This window comes from Lepidochelys olivacea (genome assembly GCF_965140295.1).
Source record: "Lepidochelys olivacea isolate rLepOli2 genome assembly, chromosome: 4".
Taxonomy (NCBI): Eukaryota; Metazoa; Chordata; order Testudines; family Cheloniidae; genus Lepidochelys; species Lepidochelys olivacea.
The window spans coordinates 130,163,096-130,179,521 of record NC_140414.1 but is presented as its reverse complement, the minus strand read 5'-3'; the positions used below and the strand labels follow the sequence as shown (position 1 = coordinate 130,179,521).

At 42.1% G+C, this 16,426-nt stretch overlaps 1 protein-coding gene across 6 annotated transcripts in view; it reads right to left on the bottom strand.

Annotated features, from left to right (window-relative positions):
- The window catches only part of ZFYVE28 (zinc finger FYVE-type containing 28), a 308,906-nt gene that overhangs the window by 10,718 nt on the left and 281,762 nt on the right, over positions 1–16,426 (bottom strand). For all 6 annotated transcript variants that reach the window (XM_084625714.1, XM_084625713.1, XM_084625715.1 and 3 more), the window contains 3 exons: positions 15,627–15,781; positions 14,788–14,904; positions 14,010–14,114 (listed from right to left, as the gene is read on the bottom strand). In XM_084625714.1, coding sequence (XP_084481840.1) covers positions 14,010–14,114; positions 14,788–14,904; positions 15,627–15,781 — 377 coding nt within the window. The remainder of the gene's footprint in view (positions 1–14,009; positions 14,115–14,787; positions 14,905–15,626; positions 15,782–16,426) is intronic.

The following is a 16,426-nucleotide window of genomic DNA, read 5'->3' as shown; positions in this document are numbered from 1 at the left end:
GTTTCTACAGTGGCAAATGAAACTTATGGCACTGCAAATGTCAGAATGCATTACCCTCACAAGTGCAGAAAAGTCTGATCATCTTGCTCTCACTCTCCTCATGGAAGCAGTAATTACTGAACATGGTAAATACTTATGCTGCAGGCATGACAACTAGAGAACCCTGGGGACATCAGCAATGCTTGCCCAGTTTGGAAAGTACCATCACCTTTTCCCCTCCCTTCAATTCCTACCATAAAATCGGCCCTTTTGTCCATAACACACAACTTCTCTTGTGCCATTTTTATATAATCCCTCTTATTCTTATCTTTGATGCCTAAAAAGCCACCCAAGGCAATTATACCCAGCTATTCCTTCCTGTTCTCAGAAAGGATATGTTTACACTGTAAGTGAAGGTGTGATTGTAGCATGAGTAGGCATACTCATGCTAGCCTTAATCTTGCTAGTGTAGATAACAACAGTAATGTAGATGTGATGGTATGGGCTTCAGCATAGGCTAGCAATCTGCATATGTATCCAGAGTCCCTGGAGGTCTTGTAGTCTGGTTGCTAGCTGTCATAAATATAAAGGGAAGGGTAAACCCCTTTAAAATCCCTCCTGGCCAGAGAAAATTCCTCTCACCTGTAAAGGGTTAAGAAGCTAAAGGTAACCTCGCTGGCACCTGACCAAAATGACCAATGAGGAGACAAGATACTTTCAAAAGCTGGGAGGAGAGAGAGAAACAAAGGGTCTGTGGGTCTGTCTTTATGCTGTCTTTGCCCGGGATAGACCAGGAATGGAGTCTTAGAACTTTTAGTAAGTAATCTAGCTAGGTATGTGTCAGATTATGATTTCTTTAAATGGCTGAGAAAAGAATTGTGCTGAATAGAATAACTATTTCTGTCTGTGTATCTTTTTTGTAACTTAAGATTTTGCCTAGAGGGATTCTCTGTGTTTTGAATCTAATTACCCTGTAAGATATCTACCATCCTGATTTTACAGAGGTGATTTCTTTACTTCTATTTACTTCTATTTCTATTAAAAGTCTTCTTGTAAGAAAACTGAATGCTTTTTCATTGTTCTCAGATCCAAGGGTTTGGGTCTGTGGTCACCTATGCAAATTGGTGAGGCTTTTTATCCAACATTTCCCAGGAAAGGGGAGTGCAAGTGTTGGGAGGATTGTTCATTGTTCTTAAGATCCAAGGGTCTGGGTCTGTAGTCACCTAGGCAAATTGGTGAGGCTTTTTACCCAACCTTGTCCAGGAAGTGGGGTGCAAGGTTTTGGGAAGTATTTTGGGGGGAAAGACGTTTCCAAACAGCTCTTCCCCAGTAACCAGTATTTGTCTGGTGGTGGTAGCGGCCAATCCAAGGACAACGGGTGGAATATTTTGTACCTTGGGGAAGTTTTGACCTAAGCTGGTAAAGATAAGCTTAGGAGGTTTTTCATGCAGGTCCCCACATCTGTACCCTAGCGTTCAGAGTGGGGAAGGAACCTTGACACTAGCCTATTCTGAAGACTGTGCCACCACGACTACACTGCTATTGTTACCTGTGTTAGCTAGCTACAATCACACCTTCACTTACAGTGTAGACACACCCTCAAAGAGTTCAGTCAGTACAGACTATTATTTTGGTAGCACATGTTTGGACTGAAACCAACTTTCTCTTGCCCAGTACTTCAAAATCTGGAATACAATTGATACTGAAATTCTGATTTCTCTCTGTCTAAGGAACTTTCTCTCAATGCATTTCTGGGGCACAGTAAAGTTCTAATCTTTTTGTAGAGCAAAAACAAAATCAATCAATACATTGGGATTTAGAAACCGTGGGAAAGTTGTGGTTATTGTGGTGCCACACGGCAGCAGTGCTTCAGAGCAACTGCAGGACTCTATATAACTCTATACAACTGCAGTTTCTATACAACCAGAAAAAGCCCCAAAGAACCTACAATCTAAATAACATACAGACAATACAGATCAGACCTGTAAAATAGAATACAAAGGATGAAGATTCCAACTGGATTAGATGTGATTCTCCTTGCAGGTTCCCTGGACTTAAGTCAGACCAAGTTATTGTTACATAACATGAAACCAGACCTATTAAAAGCTGTGGGTCTGGAAATTTGGATATTTTATACAAATAATGAAATACACTATTCTACTCTATGTTGGCTTTTATGCAGCGCTCAACACTGTAGTATCTGAGCAACTTTCTGTAGTGCAGTGGTTTTCAAGCTGGGGAGCGCTGGGATCCGCAGACTATGTCTAAGGGATCCATGAAAGGTTTTTGTTACCATAGAACAGTGGTTTTCAACCTGTGGTGTGCAGACTCTTGGGGTCCGCAGACTATGTCTAAGATTTCCAAAGGGGTCCACACCTCCATTTGAAACTTTGTAGGGGCCTGCAAATGAAAAAAGGTTGAAAACCTGTGCCGTAGTGCATTAAGCAACGTGACTAAACATCAGTCATGTGTTGTTTATTCTCTCTTCCTCTCCCCAGAGAAGCTGCACTAATTTGAATATTTGATGATTACATGTTTCCTCATTTGCATAAACCTGTTGCCGGCACCCAGTGCCAGAGGCAAACAACAGCAAACCACAGGACCAGATCCAACAATACCCCCTTGGGTTCACCATCTCTCTCCCTCTCTTTCTTAATCATCTCTTAAGATTCCTTTGTCTGGCTTCCCCCTTTTTCCCCTCAAGTTTCCCCTGTCCAGTCTCGCCCTTTCTCTGGCTCCCCAGAAGCAGTAGAAACTTTTCCCCTTAGTTCTGGAGAGGCGAGGGGTTACTACTCCTCTCTTCTCCCCACCCTCCAAGGAGTATATCTTGGTGCTGGGATCTAGAATGTAGCTCCCTTCCCCGCCTGCTGCAGAGGGTTTCCTGTCTTCCTCCTGCTGTGGATGGTAGTGTGCTGCTCCTCCTGCCGTTGGGCTCTCTGTATTGCTGAGCAGCAGCTTCGTGGAGGAAGTTCTTGATCTTGCCAGAAGGACAATTTCAGGTCCTATATGCTAGGCAGTTCAGCTTACTCCCTGAAAACCAGACATTCAAGCAGCCACTCTGGAAGCCAGGAGAAGGTACCTGAAATCAGGATTCTCCCAGGGAAACTGGGAGTCTTAGCAGGTAATGTGTGGAGCACTGTCTCATGGCTCAGGTAGAGCTGCTGACTAAGGAAGAGTTTTGCAACAATTTAAATGATTTCATTTACAAAATGCTGTTGGTCATCATTATAAAGACCAGAGCAGCTATAGGCATTTAGAGAACAACAGGAAAATTGGTTGTTCACATCAGGCTGACAACTAATTCTGATTTAACGATTACTAGATACTATATTCCGCAAATGCTCTAGTGTGTGGTTTCCCGTGGCTATGGGAATTAGGGTTTAAGACCTGGGCTGAGGGATACTGGATATAGTTAACTCTGCATGTTAGAGAGCAGCATGGAGTTATGACTAGGCAAATGTGGGGAGAGAGGAGAAATTATGTTATGTGTCACAAACAGATGCAAACACATGCCACAAATAGCTATTTACACTGGCATTCATGACACCTACACTATGCCTGGAGTTATGACTAGGTGATGGTGAGCACAGTGGTGTTATAGGAATGGGAGTGGGATCAGAAGAGAAAAATTAGTGTACTGTTACATGGTACAAACAGATGTTTTCACATGATTACCCTGGAAATTCACAGCAAACATGTTATGTCTGGAATAGAAGTTGTGTCTGAAGGGCTATGACAAATCTATCTTTATAGAGCACAAATAGCTGTGTGACACATCCATCTTTCCTCCAGAAAGTCTTTTGATTTGAAATCTCATGCTTATTGTTACGACAGAGATGAATCTGACTTTCTCTTTGTCTGCCCAAAACTCCATGACCTTGTCTACGTGAGAATTGTTCAGATCATAATTCCCAATGGGGAAGGCTCCATCGGTGGTAGCACCAGTGGAAACTGTAGTGCAGAAAAAACTCAATAAGTTGCCTAAGGTTAGACATCACAGTATTAAAAATACCCAAGCCAGTCTCAAGTATTTACACTACCGCTTCCAGTGATGCTGCCAGGAGACCTGCATTTATTGGGAATTACAGATTAAAAAATTCCTAGTGCAGACAAGTACTAAAAGAGCTTGTTATAAAAAGTCTATTGAAGAGTAAGGCAAGGTATGTGAGGTAATATTGTTTATTGGACCAGCTTCTGATGGTGGAAGATACAAGCTTTCAGGCTTCACTGAGCTGTTCTTCAGGTCTGGGGAAGGTAACCAGTGTCTGAGCTAAATACAAATTGGGACAGACTGTTAAGGGGCTCACACATGCTGTAAAATGAAGTGGGCAATTAAGCGTTAGCAGGCAGTGAGGTGTGTTACAAATTGTTGTAATGAGTCATAAAACCAGTGTCTCTGTTGAGTCCACATTTTTTAGTGTCTTGCAGAGTAATGAATTTAAGTTCCCTGTCTTTTGAAGGTGATTTGCAGGTTTAGTTTGAGGACAAGAACTGAGAGGTCATATATGGATTGAGTGCTTTATGAAAAGTGTTCACTCACGGATGATATGGTGTTTTTGTCTTCTATCATTTTCTGTGCAAGTTCATACAAGAGCATAGTGACTGTCTATGCAGAGTTAAGGTTCATGCTAAAACTGAAACTGAGATTTTTACTAATTTTAATCTCATGTATAATTTTTCTTAATGCTGTATAACATTTTCCTAATGTGTGAGGATACTTTTTTTGTAAGACAAATATATCTCAATCTTAGCTGTGCGTTTGCAAAGATTTTTGTAGTGGGATACCAAATAATCCAGAGTTTATTGCATTTCACCTTCACAAAGTCACTAGGTTTCCAACTCATCTATCCTTACCAATGTCAGGGGATTCATAATAAAAATTCATATTTGTTTTATGATCCAGACCAGCTGGTGGATTTTAAACAGAGTCAGAATGAGAAATCTGATAAAACTGAGAACGGTTCATTATCTCCATCTGAGCTGGGACAAGAGCCACTAATGGAATTTTAGATCTATTTATTCATCTTTACTGATTGAAAGTAATCTTGTATATTTGGGCACCATTTGCAAGGGAATACGGTCTGTGATTGTATATGGGAATTAATTAGAAATATTTGGACATTTCTTCCCTGTTAGGTAGTCTAGTGAACTCTTTTAGTGTGAAAGGTATTTATGCTCTTTGATGAGAGCAGGAGCCAGGGTTAGAGATATGTTCATTTTCTGTAAATTTGTTCACTTTATGTGGAAACATTAATTTAAAAAAAAAAGAAGTGATTGGAAGTGTAGAAATGCTACACACAAAAGAGTATCGTTGACTGGTGCAATCCCAACAATGGCCTTCAGGATGAATTCATTGGGAGGAGGCAGACATAGAATCATAGAATCATAGAATATCAGGGTTGGAATGGACCTCAGGAGGTCATCTAGTCCAACCCCCTGCTCAAAGCAGGACAGATCCCCAACTAAATCATCCCAGCCAGGGCTTTGTCAAGCCTGACCTTAAAAACTTCTAAGGAAGGAGATTCTACCACCTCCCTAGGTAACGCATTCCAGTGTTTCACCACCCTCCTAGTGAAAAAGTTTTTCCTAATATCCAACCTAAACCTCCCCCACTGCAACTTGAGATCATTACTCCTTGTCCTGTCCTCTTCTACCACTGAGAATAGTCTAAAACCATCCTCTCTGGAACCACCTCTCAGGTAGTTGAAAGCAGCTATCAAATCCCCCCTCATTCTTCTCTTCTGCAGACTAAACAATCCCAGTTCCCTCAGCCTCTCCTCATAAGTCATGTGTTCCAGACCCCTAATCATTTTTGTTGCCCTTCGCTGGACGCTCTCCAATTTATCCACATCCTTCTTGTAGTGTGGGGCCCAAAACTGGACACAGTACTTCAGATGAGGCCTCACCAATGTCAAATAGAGGGGGATGATCACGTCCCTCGATCTGCTCGCTATGCCCCTACTTATACATCCCAAAATGCCATTGGCCTTCTTGGCAACAAGGGCACACTGCTGACTCATATCCAGCTTCTCGTCCACTGTCACCCCTAGGTCCTTTTCCGCAGAACTGCTGCCTAGCCATTCGGTCCCTAGTCTGTAGCTGGGCATTGGGTTCTTCTGTCCTAAGTGCAGGACCCTGCACTTATCCTTATTGAACCTCATCAGATTTCTTTTGGCCCAATCCTCCAATTTGTCTAGGTCCCTCTGTATCCTATCCCTGCCCTCCAGTGTATCTACCACTCCTCCCAGTTTAGTATTGTCATAAATATAAAGGGAAGGGTAAACCCCTTTGAAATCCCTCCTGGCCAGGGGAAAGCTCCTCTCACCTGTAAAGGGTTAAGAAGCTAAAGGTAACCTCGCTGGCACCTGACCAAAATGACCAATGAGGAGACAAGATACTTTCAAAAGCTGGGAGGAGGGAGAGAAACAAAGGGTCTGTGTGTCTATCTATATGCTGGTTTCTGCCGGGGATAGACCAGGAATGGAGTCTTAGAACTTTTAGTAAGTAATCTAGCTAGGTATGTGTTAGATTATGATTTCTTTAAATGGCTGAGAAAAGAATTGTGCTGAATAGAATAACTATTTCTGTCTGTGTATCTTTTTTGTAACTTAAGGTTTTGCCTAGAGGGGTTCTCTATGTTTTTGAATCTAATTACCCTGTAAGATATCTACCATCCTGATTTTACAGGGGGGATTTCTTTATTTCTATTTACTTCTATTTTTATTAAAAGTTTTCTTGTAAGAAACTGAATGCTTTTTCATTGTTCTCAGATCCAAGGGTTTGGGTCTGTGGTCACCTATGCAAATTGGTGAGGCTTTTTATCCAACATTTCCCAGGAAATGGGGGGTGCAAGTGTTGGGAGGACTGTTCATTGTTCTTAAGATCCAAGGGTCTGGGTCTGTAGTCACCTAGGCAAATTGGTGAGGCTTTTTACCCAACCTTGTCCAGGAAGTGGGGTGCAAGGTTTTGGGAAGTATTTTGGGGGGAAAGACGTTTCCAAACAGCTCTTCCCCAGTAACCAGTATTAGTTTGGTGGTGGTAGCGGCCAATCCAAGGACAACGGGTGGAATATTTTGTACCTTGGGGAAGTTTTGACCTAAGCTGGTAAAGATAAGCTTAGGAGGTTTTTCATGCAGGTCCCCACATCTGTATCCTAGAGTTCAGAGTGGGGGAGGAACCTTGACAAGTATCATCCGCAAATTTGCTGAGAGTGCAATCCACACCATCCTCCAGATCATTTATGAAGATATTGAACAAAACCGGCCCCAGGACCGACCCCTGGGGCACTCCACTTGACACCGGCTGCCAACTAGACATGGAGCCATTGATCACTACCCATTGAGCCCAACAATCTAGCCAACTTTCTACCCACCTTATAGTGCATTCATCCAGCCCATACTTCTTTAACTTGCTGACAAGAATACTGTGGGAGACCGTGTCAAAAACTTTGCTAAAGTCAAGAAACAATACATCCACTGCTTTCCCTTCATCCACAGAACCAGTAATCTCATCATAGAAGGCAATTAGATTGGTCAGGCATGACCTTCCCTTGGTGAATCCATGCTGACTGTTCCTGATCACTGAGAGTCTATGCTACAATGCAGTTTGTGGTGCCATCTGTTGGATGACAGCAGAAACATTTATCCGTTTGACATAATCTGGCATATATGAGGGGAAAATCTGCATAATTCATGTCAACAATGACAACTTGGAGCACTTCACTGACTTGCATAACCTGCTGTGTCTGTAGGGATTCTGGCCTGAATTGCTTGGGGAAGGGGGTTGTGTGTACAGTTCTTGTGCAGAAGCCAGGCAGCTTTAACTCCAAATGCAGGTTGAGCTAAAACTTTCTAAACCTAGGGAGTATTTGAAAGTCCTGAAACTTTTTACCAGTAGTTCATTACTTGCCCGTATGCCTCCACTCCCAAACAGTCAAAAAATCCTTCAGTCTTTACACCCTGAACTAATGCTGGCACTGCTCTTCCCATAAACTTCAGTGGTGCCACTTAAATGTCCCAGTTGCTGGCAGGACCTATTTTTTTCAGTCTGGTTGTTTTGTATGGGTCATTCTGGAGGCCAGAGAATGAGAGGCTAGAATGACTGCCTTGGCATAAGCAGTCTCATTACCAAAGATAACACTGTGGAAAGTCCAGTATGTGAACAAACGAGGAGCCGGTCCCTCCCAAAAATTACTGATTATCAGAATGTGTCGTGCTTTGACTTCAGGAACTACCTTTCTTTATCTAACTCTTGATAGGCTTGTGTAACACTGAAACACCCCAGTCACTGGCGGGCGGGATCAAACCTGGGACCTCTGGAACTACATGCATGAGCCTCTACTGCATGAGCTAACAGCCACATAGCCCTTAGGTAAGAGAGTCATTAATCTCTCTCTCTACGTGGTCTTGGTGCTATTAGATGGGACAGAACACCACACTCAGGAGGTGTGTGGGTTACACTTGCCGAGAGCTCTACTTTACCAATAGCCATCTACTTATATGGCCCCCATCACTTAGAACCCGTGACACTGACAAGTCCATCTAAAATGGTGAGAAAAATGAAGTTTCTTTTCTTTGCTTAAACCATTTTTTTCTTCATTCTTGACTAGAAAGGATGAATTTTAGACCCCAACAAGCCCAAATTTAGTTAAATGAGACTCTATGGCTTTCCCTCTCATCTTGTCCGTATATTTTAATTTCCACCTTTTCCAGCAGTGGCAAAAGATATACTTCCCTTCACTTCCTATTTTGTGATACAGTCCCATTGCTTTAGATGAACTGGGGAAAACTGTAGCCACTCAGACAGAGTGACTGAGGCAGATGCAATCAACGAAGTCAATGGAGCTGCACTGATTTACACTAGCAAAGGATCTGGCCCTATGACACATCAGTGTTATTTTTACATTAACTCCACTGGAAGCTGGATCAGACTCCTAAAATGCTAGTTGCTCAAATCCTGATTAAAGCACAAATGAGAAAGACATTAGTGATATCATTCTGGTCTCTAGCATATTTCTATCATCCATATCACAGGATAGATTTTATGTTCTTTTGGAGCAAGGAATGTGCCTTTTTGTGAGTGATTAAAAATAATCACCATAAAATTCTCAGAATCAACAATTTTTAACGAGGAGGAAAGCGTCTATCTCTAGAAGTAGCAGAGGATTTTACAGGTCAGGAATGAACTGCCCTGCAAGAGTTTCATTGGGACCAACAGCATCTGATGTAGAGGGCCCCCATGCCATACACACATATCTGACTAACTAGCCAGAATGCTGCCCTTAATTCCCAGTCTGTGCTCCTGTCTTACTCCAGACAGAATTCATACTATCATAGAAATATAGAGCTGGAAGAGATCTCCAGAGGTCATCTTGTCCAGCCCCTTACACTGAGGGAGGACCAGGTAAACCTAAACCACCCCGACAAATGTTTGTCCAACCTATTCTTAAAAACCTCCCATTATGGGGATTCCACAACCTCTCTTGGAAGTCTATTCCAGAATTTAGCCACCCTTTTAGTTAGAAAGATTTTCCTAATATCTAACCTAAATTTCCCTTGCTACAGGTTAAGACCATTTCTTCTTGTACTACCCCTGTTGGACATGGAGAACAATTGATCACTGCACACCTCAGAAGCAGTGCAAAGACTTGGGGGAGTCAGGGGTAATGGAGGAGCTGATGGGGAGGGAAGTAAATTGCTGGGAAGGAGCCCAGTTGTGAACTTGGAGGGTTATTGGGTATGAGTAGGAAAAGTAAGGAACAGGTTGTTTTTTTGTGTGGGGGGGAGAGGTGGAGGGATTGTTAGGGAGCTTCCCCCATGCAGACCTTGGCTGACCCCTAGTCTCTCCCATTCAGTCAGGCACATCTGCCCCGTCCCCATATGTCCTTGCACCCCCTGTCCACATGTGTCCCTCGACTCCCACTGAGACACCCACTCCCCCCATCCCCTCGTGGCCCTGCATCCCCTCCCCCATCCCCATGTGTCTCTGTGCCCCCACCCAGCCATTCCCCTGTCCCTATGTGTCTCTGTACCCCCTCCCCCTGTCCCCATGTGTCCCTGTACCCCCTACCCCTACCCTGACCCAATGTGTCTCTGTGCCCCCACTCAGCTACCCTTGTCCCTATGTGTCCCTGTACCCCCTCCCAATCCTCATGTGTCTCTGTATCCCCACTCAGCCACCCCTGTCCCTATGTAGCTCTGCACCACCTCCACCATCACCATGCAGCCCTGTGCCTCCATTCCCATTCAGCTCCTGCCCCAGTCTGTCCTCTCCCACTAGTCCTTATGACCCCCTGTCTGACCCCCCCAGCAGCCGCATGCTGTCTGTCTCCCCATAGGCCCTGTTGCCTGACCTGGCCCAACAGGCACTGCAAAGAAGGCAGGCACTTTCTCTTCCTTAGCTAGCTGGGAGCTGCTGCTGTGTTCTAGCACCACAGCACTCTCTGGTGGGCAAAAGGCAGAACTGCAGCAATATTTCAGCAGAAGCTTTTTTCTGCACAAAAAATTAAAAGTATGCGTGGTTCATTAATTATGCACACACACAGTAGCGCAGAATTCCCCAAGGAGTAATCTCTCCTCTGCATTCAAGCTGAGATCTAAATTACCTATCTATCTGATCTCGGGTTTCCTGAATTCAGAAGACTTTGAATAGAAAGCAATGGTATGCACAGCCTGTATACAGGTAAGTACTGAGCATTTCAATACACAGCTAACCAAATATGCTTTAGAGACCTGTCCTGGAGCAGAGAAGTCTGAAGTTGGGGTCTCATGCTCTGAAAGACTATTAAAGTGGCTTCAGTGGAAGCTAGAGAGACAATGATTAATGGTCGTCTGACTGTCTTAGGGTTTTCTATAGAACCCATCAAAGTGATATTGGAAGGCTTATATACATTTAGCCATTACATATTATACTGTATATGGTGCTGTAGCGGTGCCGACTTTCTAACATACTGGGTGGTGCTTGACCCCCTGGCTGTGCTCCAGACCCAACCCCCACTCCACCCCTTCCCCCAAACCTCCACCTCGCCTCTTCCCGCCCCCACTCTGCCCCCACTCCACCCCTTCTCCCAAGTCCCCACCCCACCTCTTCCTGCCCCCGCTCCGTTCCTCTCTCTCCCCCGCAGTGCCTCCTGCACACTGCAGAACAGATGATCTGCAGTGGGGGGAGGTTCGGGGGGGGGGGGAGAGGAAGTAGCTGGCTTACCAGTGGAACTGACTGCCGGTGGGTGCTCAGCACCCACCATTTTTTCCCGTGGGTGCCCCAGCCCTGGAGCACCCACAGAGTCAGCCTATGGGTGCTGTGTTTTCACAAGCATGTTTTACAAACATTAACTAATTAATTCTCACAATGCTGTCATGAAGGAGTGGCTAATCATTAGTAACTTCTTTTAACAGATGCTGAAAATGCAATAGAAAGATTAGGTCTGATCGCCATATTTGGGGTCGGGAAGGAATTTTCCTCCAGAGGAGGCTGGAAGAGGCCATGGGGGTTATTTGTCTTCATCTGTAGCATGGGGCATGGGTCACTTGCTGGAGGATTCTATGCTCCTTGAAGTCTTTAAACCATGATTTGAGGACTTCAATAGCTCAGACATAGGTGAGAGGGTTATTGCAGGAGTGGGTGGGTGGGTGAGATTCTGTGGCCTGCATTGTGCAGGAGGTTCAGACTAGATGATTATAATGGTCCCTTCTGATCTTAATGTCTATGAGTCTATGAGGTGATTTGCCCAAGGTCACATAGCAAATCACTAAAGGTCTCAAACATTCCGTTCCTATTCTCTAATCACTAAACCATGCTGCCTGTCAGTATTTTTGGTAGATGATTAGAACAAAATATTTAAACAATGTGTTCTTCTATATGTAGTGTTCCATGTAAAGCTAAGCATGTACACCTCAGAACCAATCAAATTCAGCCACCACTGAATTTTAAGGAAGTTCAGATACAGACTCAAACTATGTGGTTGGTTCCATACCTGTATCTATACACCTAAACCAAAATTGGAGATAGGAGCTTCTTGGATGCTTGAATCCTGATGTGAATTTTGTGATTAGGTCCCATTTCTAACAGCATAGAAAGAGGGGCCTACATTTTCAGAAGTGGAAGCTTCAGTTTTAGTTCAACTTGAGAGATCTTAAAAGGGCTTTGTTTTCTAAGAGCGTTGACCTTTCAAGACGTTTGAAGTTGGAGGTCAAAAATCACTAGATGACACTTTTGAAAACTGAGAATTTCCTATCAGTTGAATATCACTGAGAGTAAGATGATTGCCAGACTCCCAGTGGGATGCAGCACTTGCATTTAGCCCTAAAAGATCAGACTTCAAAATACAAGTTATTTTAGAAACCTCTAAAAATGATCTAAGATATATTATTTATAATTTCTTTTTCTCTTAGGTGGTACAGCTTGATTTCTGATGCTAAGCCTTATACTGGCTTTATATATTGAGCGATACAAAAAGAGTATCAATAACATTTTTTTAAAAATTCTCAGACATTTGTAGAACACTTCTGAAAAATTATGTTGATTTTATAAAAATGCATAATGCTGAGGCATGGTATTCATTTGGAATGACCTATATAAATCATTTGTGGTTTTTCCCTCTTACTTAGTAATGCAGTAAAATGACACACATGCCATATAAGCTTACACACCATATAATTATGTATTCACTATATACAGTATATCTCTATACTGACACAGATATACATACTGTACATACAGGATTTTCAGATCTCAGGTGAAGTTTTGCAGGGCTGTCAGTTATAAAAAAAAAAAAGGGTATACATGGTAAACCTGAACATGTTCCATCTGGAGTCATGACCCCACGGAATCCCATGATGCCATTTTTAGTCACTTTTCAGAGAACAGCCACACTTTTAATCAGCTTTCTTTTAGTCCTAATCAGCAACTTTTGTACCTAAGTCAGTGTTGTTGGGGTACCATTAAAAGTAAGATCCTAAAGTTGAGACAGTCCTCAAAATGCATTCACAAGAAAAATTCTAATGAAATGGGTTTTTTATAATGATGCATAAGCAAAATGACTTTGAGTGAAAAAGGCCTTTGAAAACCCATATTTAAAGAAGATAAGAAATGTTGACAGAAAAGGATCATTGTGTTTTCCATAACTACCCTTGAATAGAGTAAGGGGTAGAATAGGATGATATCCACATATTGAATTATAATATTGAAATATAAAAACAAAGGATTGCTAATGATAAGATTAAAAGCTTTGATAGCTACACTTTAAAAATCTGTAATTATGGGTAGTGAATGAGTATAGAAGAGGTAACACTTAGGCCAAGGCCTTGGTGGCAAAAGTATGGTTTTGTCGATTCTTCTTTTACAAAGAATCACTGATCTGCTTAAAATGACGTGATTGCTCACAGAACAAAGATAATACGTTGTGCAGAAAGTTTTAAGGTAAAAACACACAAACCTGGAACAACAATAAGTCTTTTACTGGGAAAACCCAGGGGCACAAAACGACGTGACATAGAAATTGCACAAACAAAAAAATAAATAAATGCGGAAGATGGGTAATCGAAGTTTGCACATATGTAATTTTAGGTAAGCTCTGAGTTACCTAAAACCCAAAGGGTTAATGTGATTGCAGAAGCCGATTGTGATTACCAAGCTGACTGCAGAAAGGTTAAATAATCTGTAATGTGGTAATGTATAAAAGATCCCAAGTCAACAAGACCCAAATCAGAGAAACACCGGACCAGGAATGGAAGGACCAGACTGAAGGATCATTCCAAGAGATCAAAGGAGGTGACAACCATCATGGAAGACGTAAGGCCTTCCTGGTGCTCTGGAATGTGGTAACTTGGGCCCTTTATTAATTTCCTCTTTTCTGTTATCATTTGTCTTGCATAAATGTATGTTCAGACACTATAAGTGACAATATTTCTGTCTGAAATAGTATATAAAGGTGAAAATTGATAAAGCCTAAATTGGGTGAACTCGTGACTCAGTTTCCCACTTTACCCCCCAACAGCGTGCCCTTATTTGAATTCTCAGAAATGTTAAAATACCTTCAAAGTCTCCATCTCTGGCCTTTGCTGCAAGTTCTGAAGAAGATATGGTTTCCTGGCATAAAGCACAATCTTCCAGTGTGGCATTCCTTAAACCCTGATTAACTGAAAAACATGAAACAAAATGAACTTAACATCACATATTAGATTGTGATAGCATATCTTTTTCGTAGTCTTTTACCAATACCGCAGCAAATTATTGGGAGGTCCCAGCCACACTTAGGTTACATCTACATTGCAGCAGGGTGTGTGATTTGTAGCTCATGTAAACCTATCCATGCTAGCTCTCTAAATATAGAAGTGAGGATGTCATGGTGTGGGAGTCAGCACCAGCTGTACAAGGCAAGTACATACCCAGGGGTGGTCAGACAGGCTTGCGCAGCCCACGCTGAAGCCTGCAGCTCTGCATCCTCTCTGCTATTTTTGGTGAGCTATCTAGAGTACAGCTAGCATGAGAATGTCTACAGGAGCTACCATTCACATCCACAGAAAAGAAATACTATTTCTTGCCTCGTATCAGTAAGCAAATGGGCAGAAGCACCCTGGACACTCTGTCTTTTGACTTTTGGTGCAAGGCATACTAACATGTAAGTATATTTTCCACTGACATATACATTTACATACCATTTCTATGATCTCATTTTACCAAGGGTTAAATGACTGTAGAAGAGCTGAGAGTTATTTCACAGGAACAAAAGACAAATCTCCTACCAAATATTTTAAAGACCTATGCACAACTGAAAAGTGCAATAGAGAAAATATACTTCATTATGTTCACCTTTCTTCTGCTTTTCCTTGTCCTCTGTTTCGGGTTTGGTTGCCATCACTTCAAATAAGGTCTTTAAGATGCTACGCAAATCACTGGCATAGTTTGTCTGCAGCTGGTCAGCCACACCTAGCCGGTGGTGGAAATGGGTAAAGCCATTATTATTTGAACATCACCAAAAAAAATGATCCTCTAAATATGTACAATGCTGTTATTAATGATTTTATGTTTAAAAAGACTAGGGAACACTTATAGTTCATACTGGTAATAAAATTAAGATCATAACTGAAAATTTTATTTTTAAAAGAAATTAGATTAAACTACAACAACAGTCAAGACTTTTTTATCCCTAAAGTACTTGTAATCTGATATGCAATATCTGTAGTGTGCTTTTGTTATAAGAACATTCTGAGATTTTTTAAATATGAATTACATTGTTACAGAGCTAGAAAAAGTTATGATAAGTTACAAGACATAAGTTATGATACAAGGACTACTACTACCAAACGTCTTCATTCCCCTCAGGAATTTCTTCCATTGGAGTCTTGGGACAGCACTGGGAAGAGGAAACTCTATGAGGATGAAGCACCTACATAACCAAACTCCTCCTTAACTGCAGGTTTCACAAGTCCCCAAACACCAGTCCTGCAAGCTGCTCTGTACAGGCAGACACCTGCCCCTGCAAGAGCTGTTTGCAGGGTAAGGCCCTAAATTACAATCCTGCAGCCACATCGTATCTAGTCAGTGCTACATCCTATATTTTCGTGCACACCCTAATTTCATAACAGAGACACAAAGAGAGAAAGATGAATAAAATTGACATTCGTAACAAACAAAGGGAGCTCTCAGACCTGAGATGCAGACAAAGAGTCGGTGAATAAGGTCATTGCTGCCATGAAATCGGGATCTGATCTTTTCTCTGCTAGCAATTTTAGCTGCCTGCAAGGCAAGCTGGATTTCCTCCTGATCAATGTCATCGGATGAACAGGAGCTGGTCATTAAACTGCTGTAGGGGACAAAATGTAAGGAAGAAAGGTAACTTAAATCATCACTTTGTCTTTCAGAGAACTACTGGCCTCTTAAAGGATTTCCTGCTCAAACACTGCTCTTACCATAAAACAAAACAAATAGTTGTATATTCTAGCTGACCCTTCTGTTCCAAGCCTATTTAATTACTATGAGGGCCAATTTTCATTCTATGGCATATTTATGAAATAACATTTAACCAGAAAGCCATTTGCCAGTATTTTATTGGACTCTCCTTTGTTACTATGAAGTGGCAGTAACCATTCCATAATTCAGTTCCGTTTCCAGTGTAAGCCCAGTTCCAGTTACCACCACCCCCTAAAATCCATAAAAGAATATTAGCCTCAAAATGGGAAGGTTAGATCTGGGGCCAAGTTAGAATTTTTCTATCAATTTTCAAGTTATTTGGAATAGGGGTTCTTGAATTGAGATCCTAAAACAGAGAGGTTAACCAGAATCCAAAAATCATTCTAGTTTTAACTGCCACTTTGCAGGGGGGGGAAAGGGAAAGCAATCAATTGTAGTTTCTTTAGTAAAGGTCTAGCACACAGACCAGATTAGTCCATTACACCCTAATTTTAGAAGTTATTGAGATGTTAAATTGTTATCTCAGAATGGCTCATCA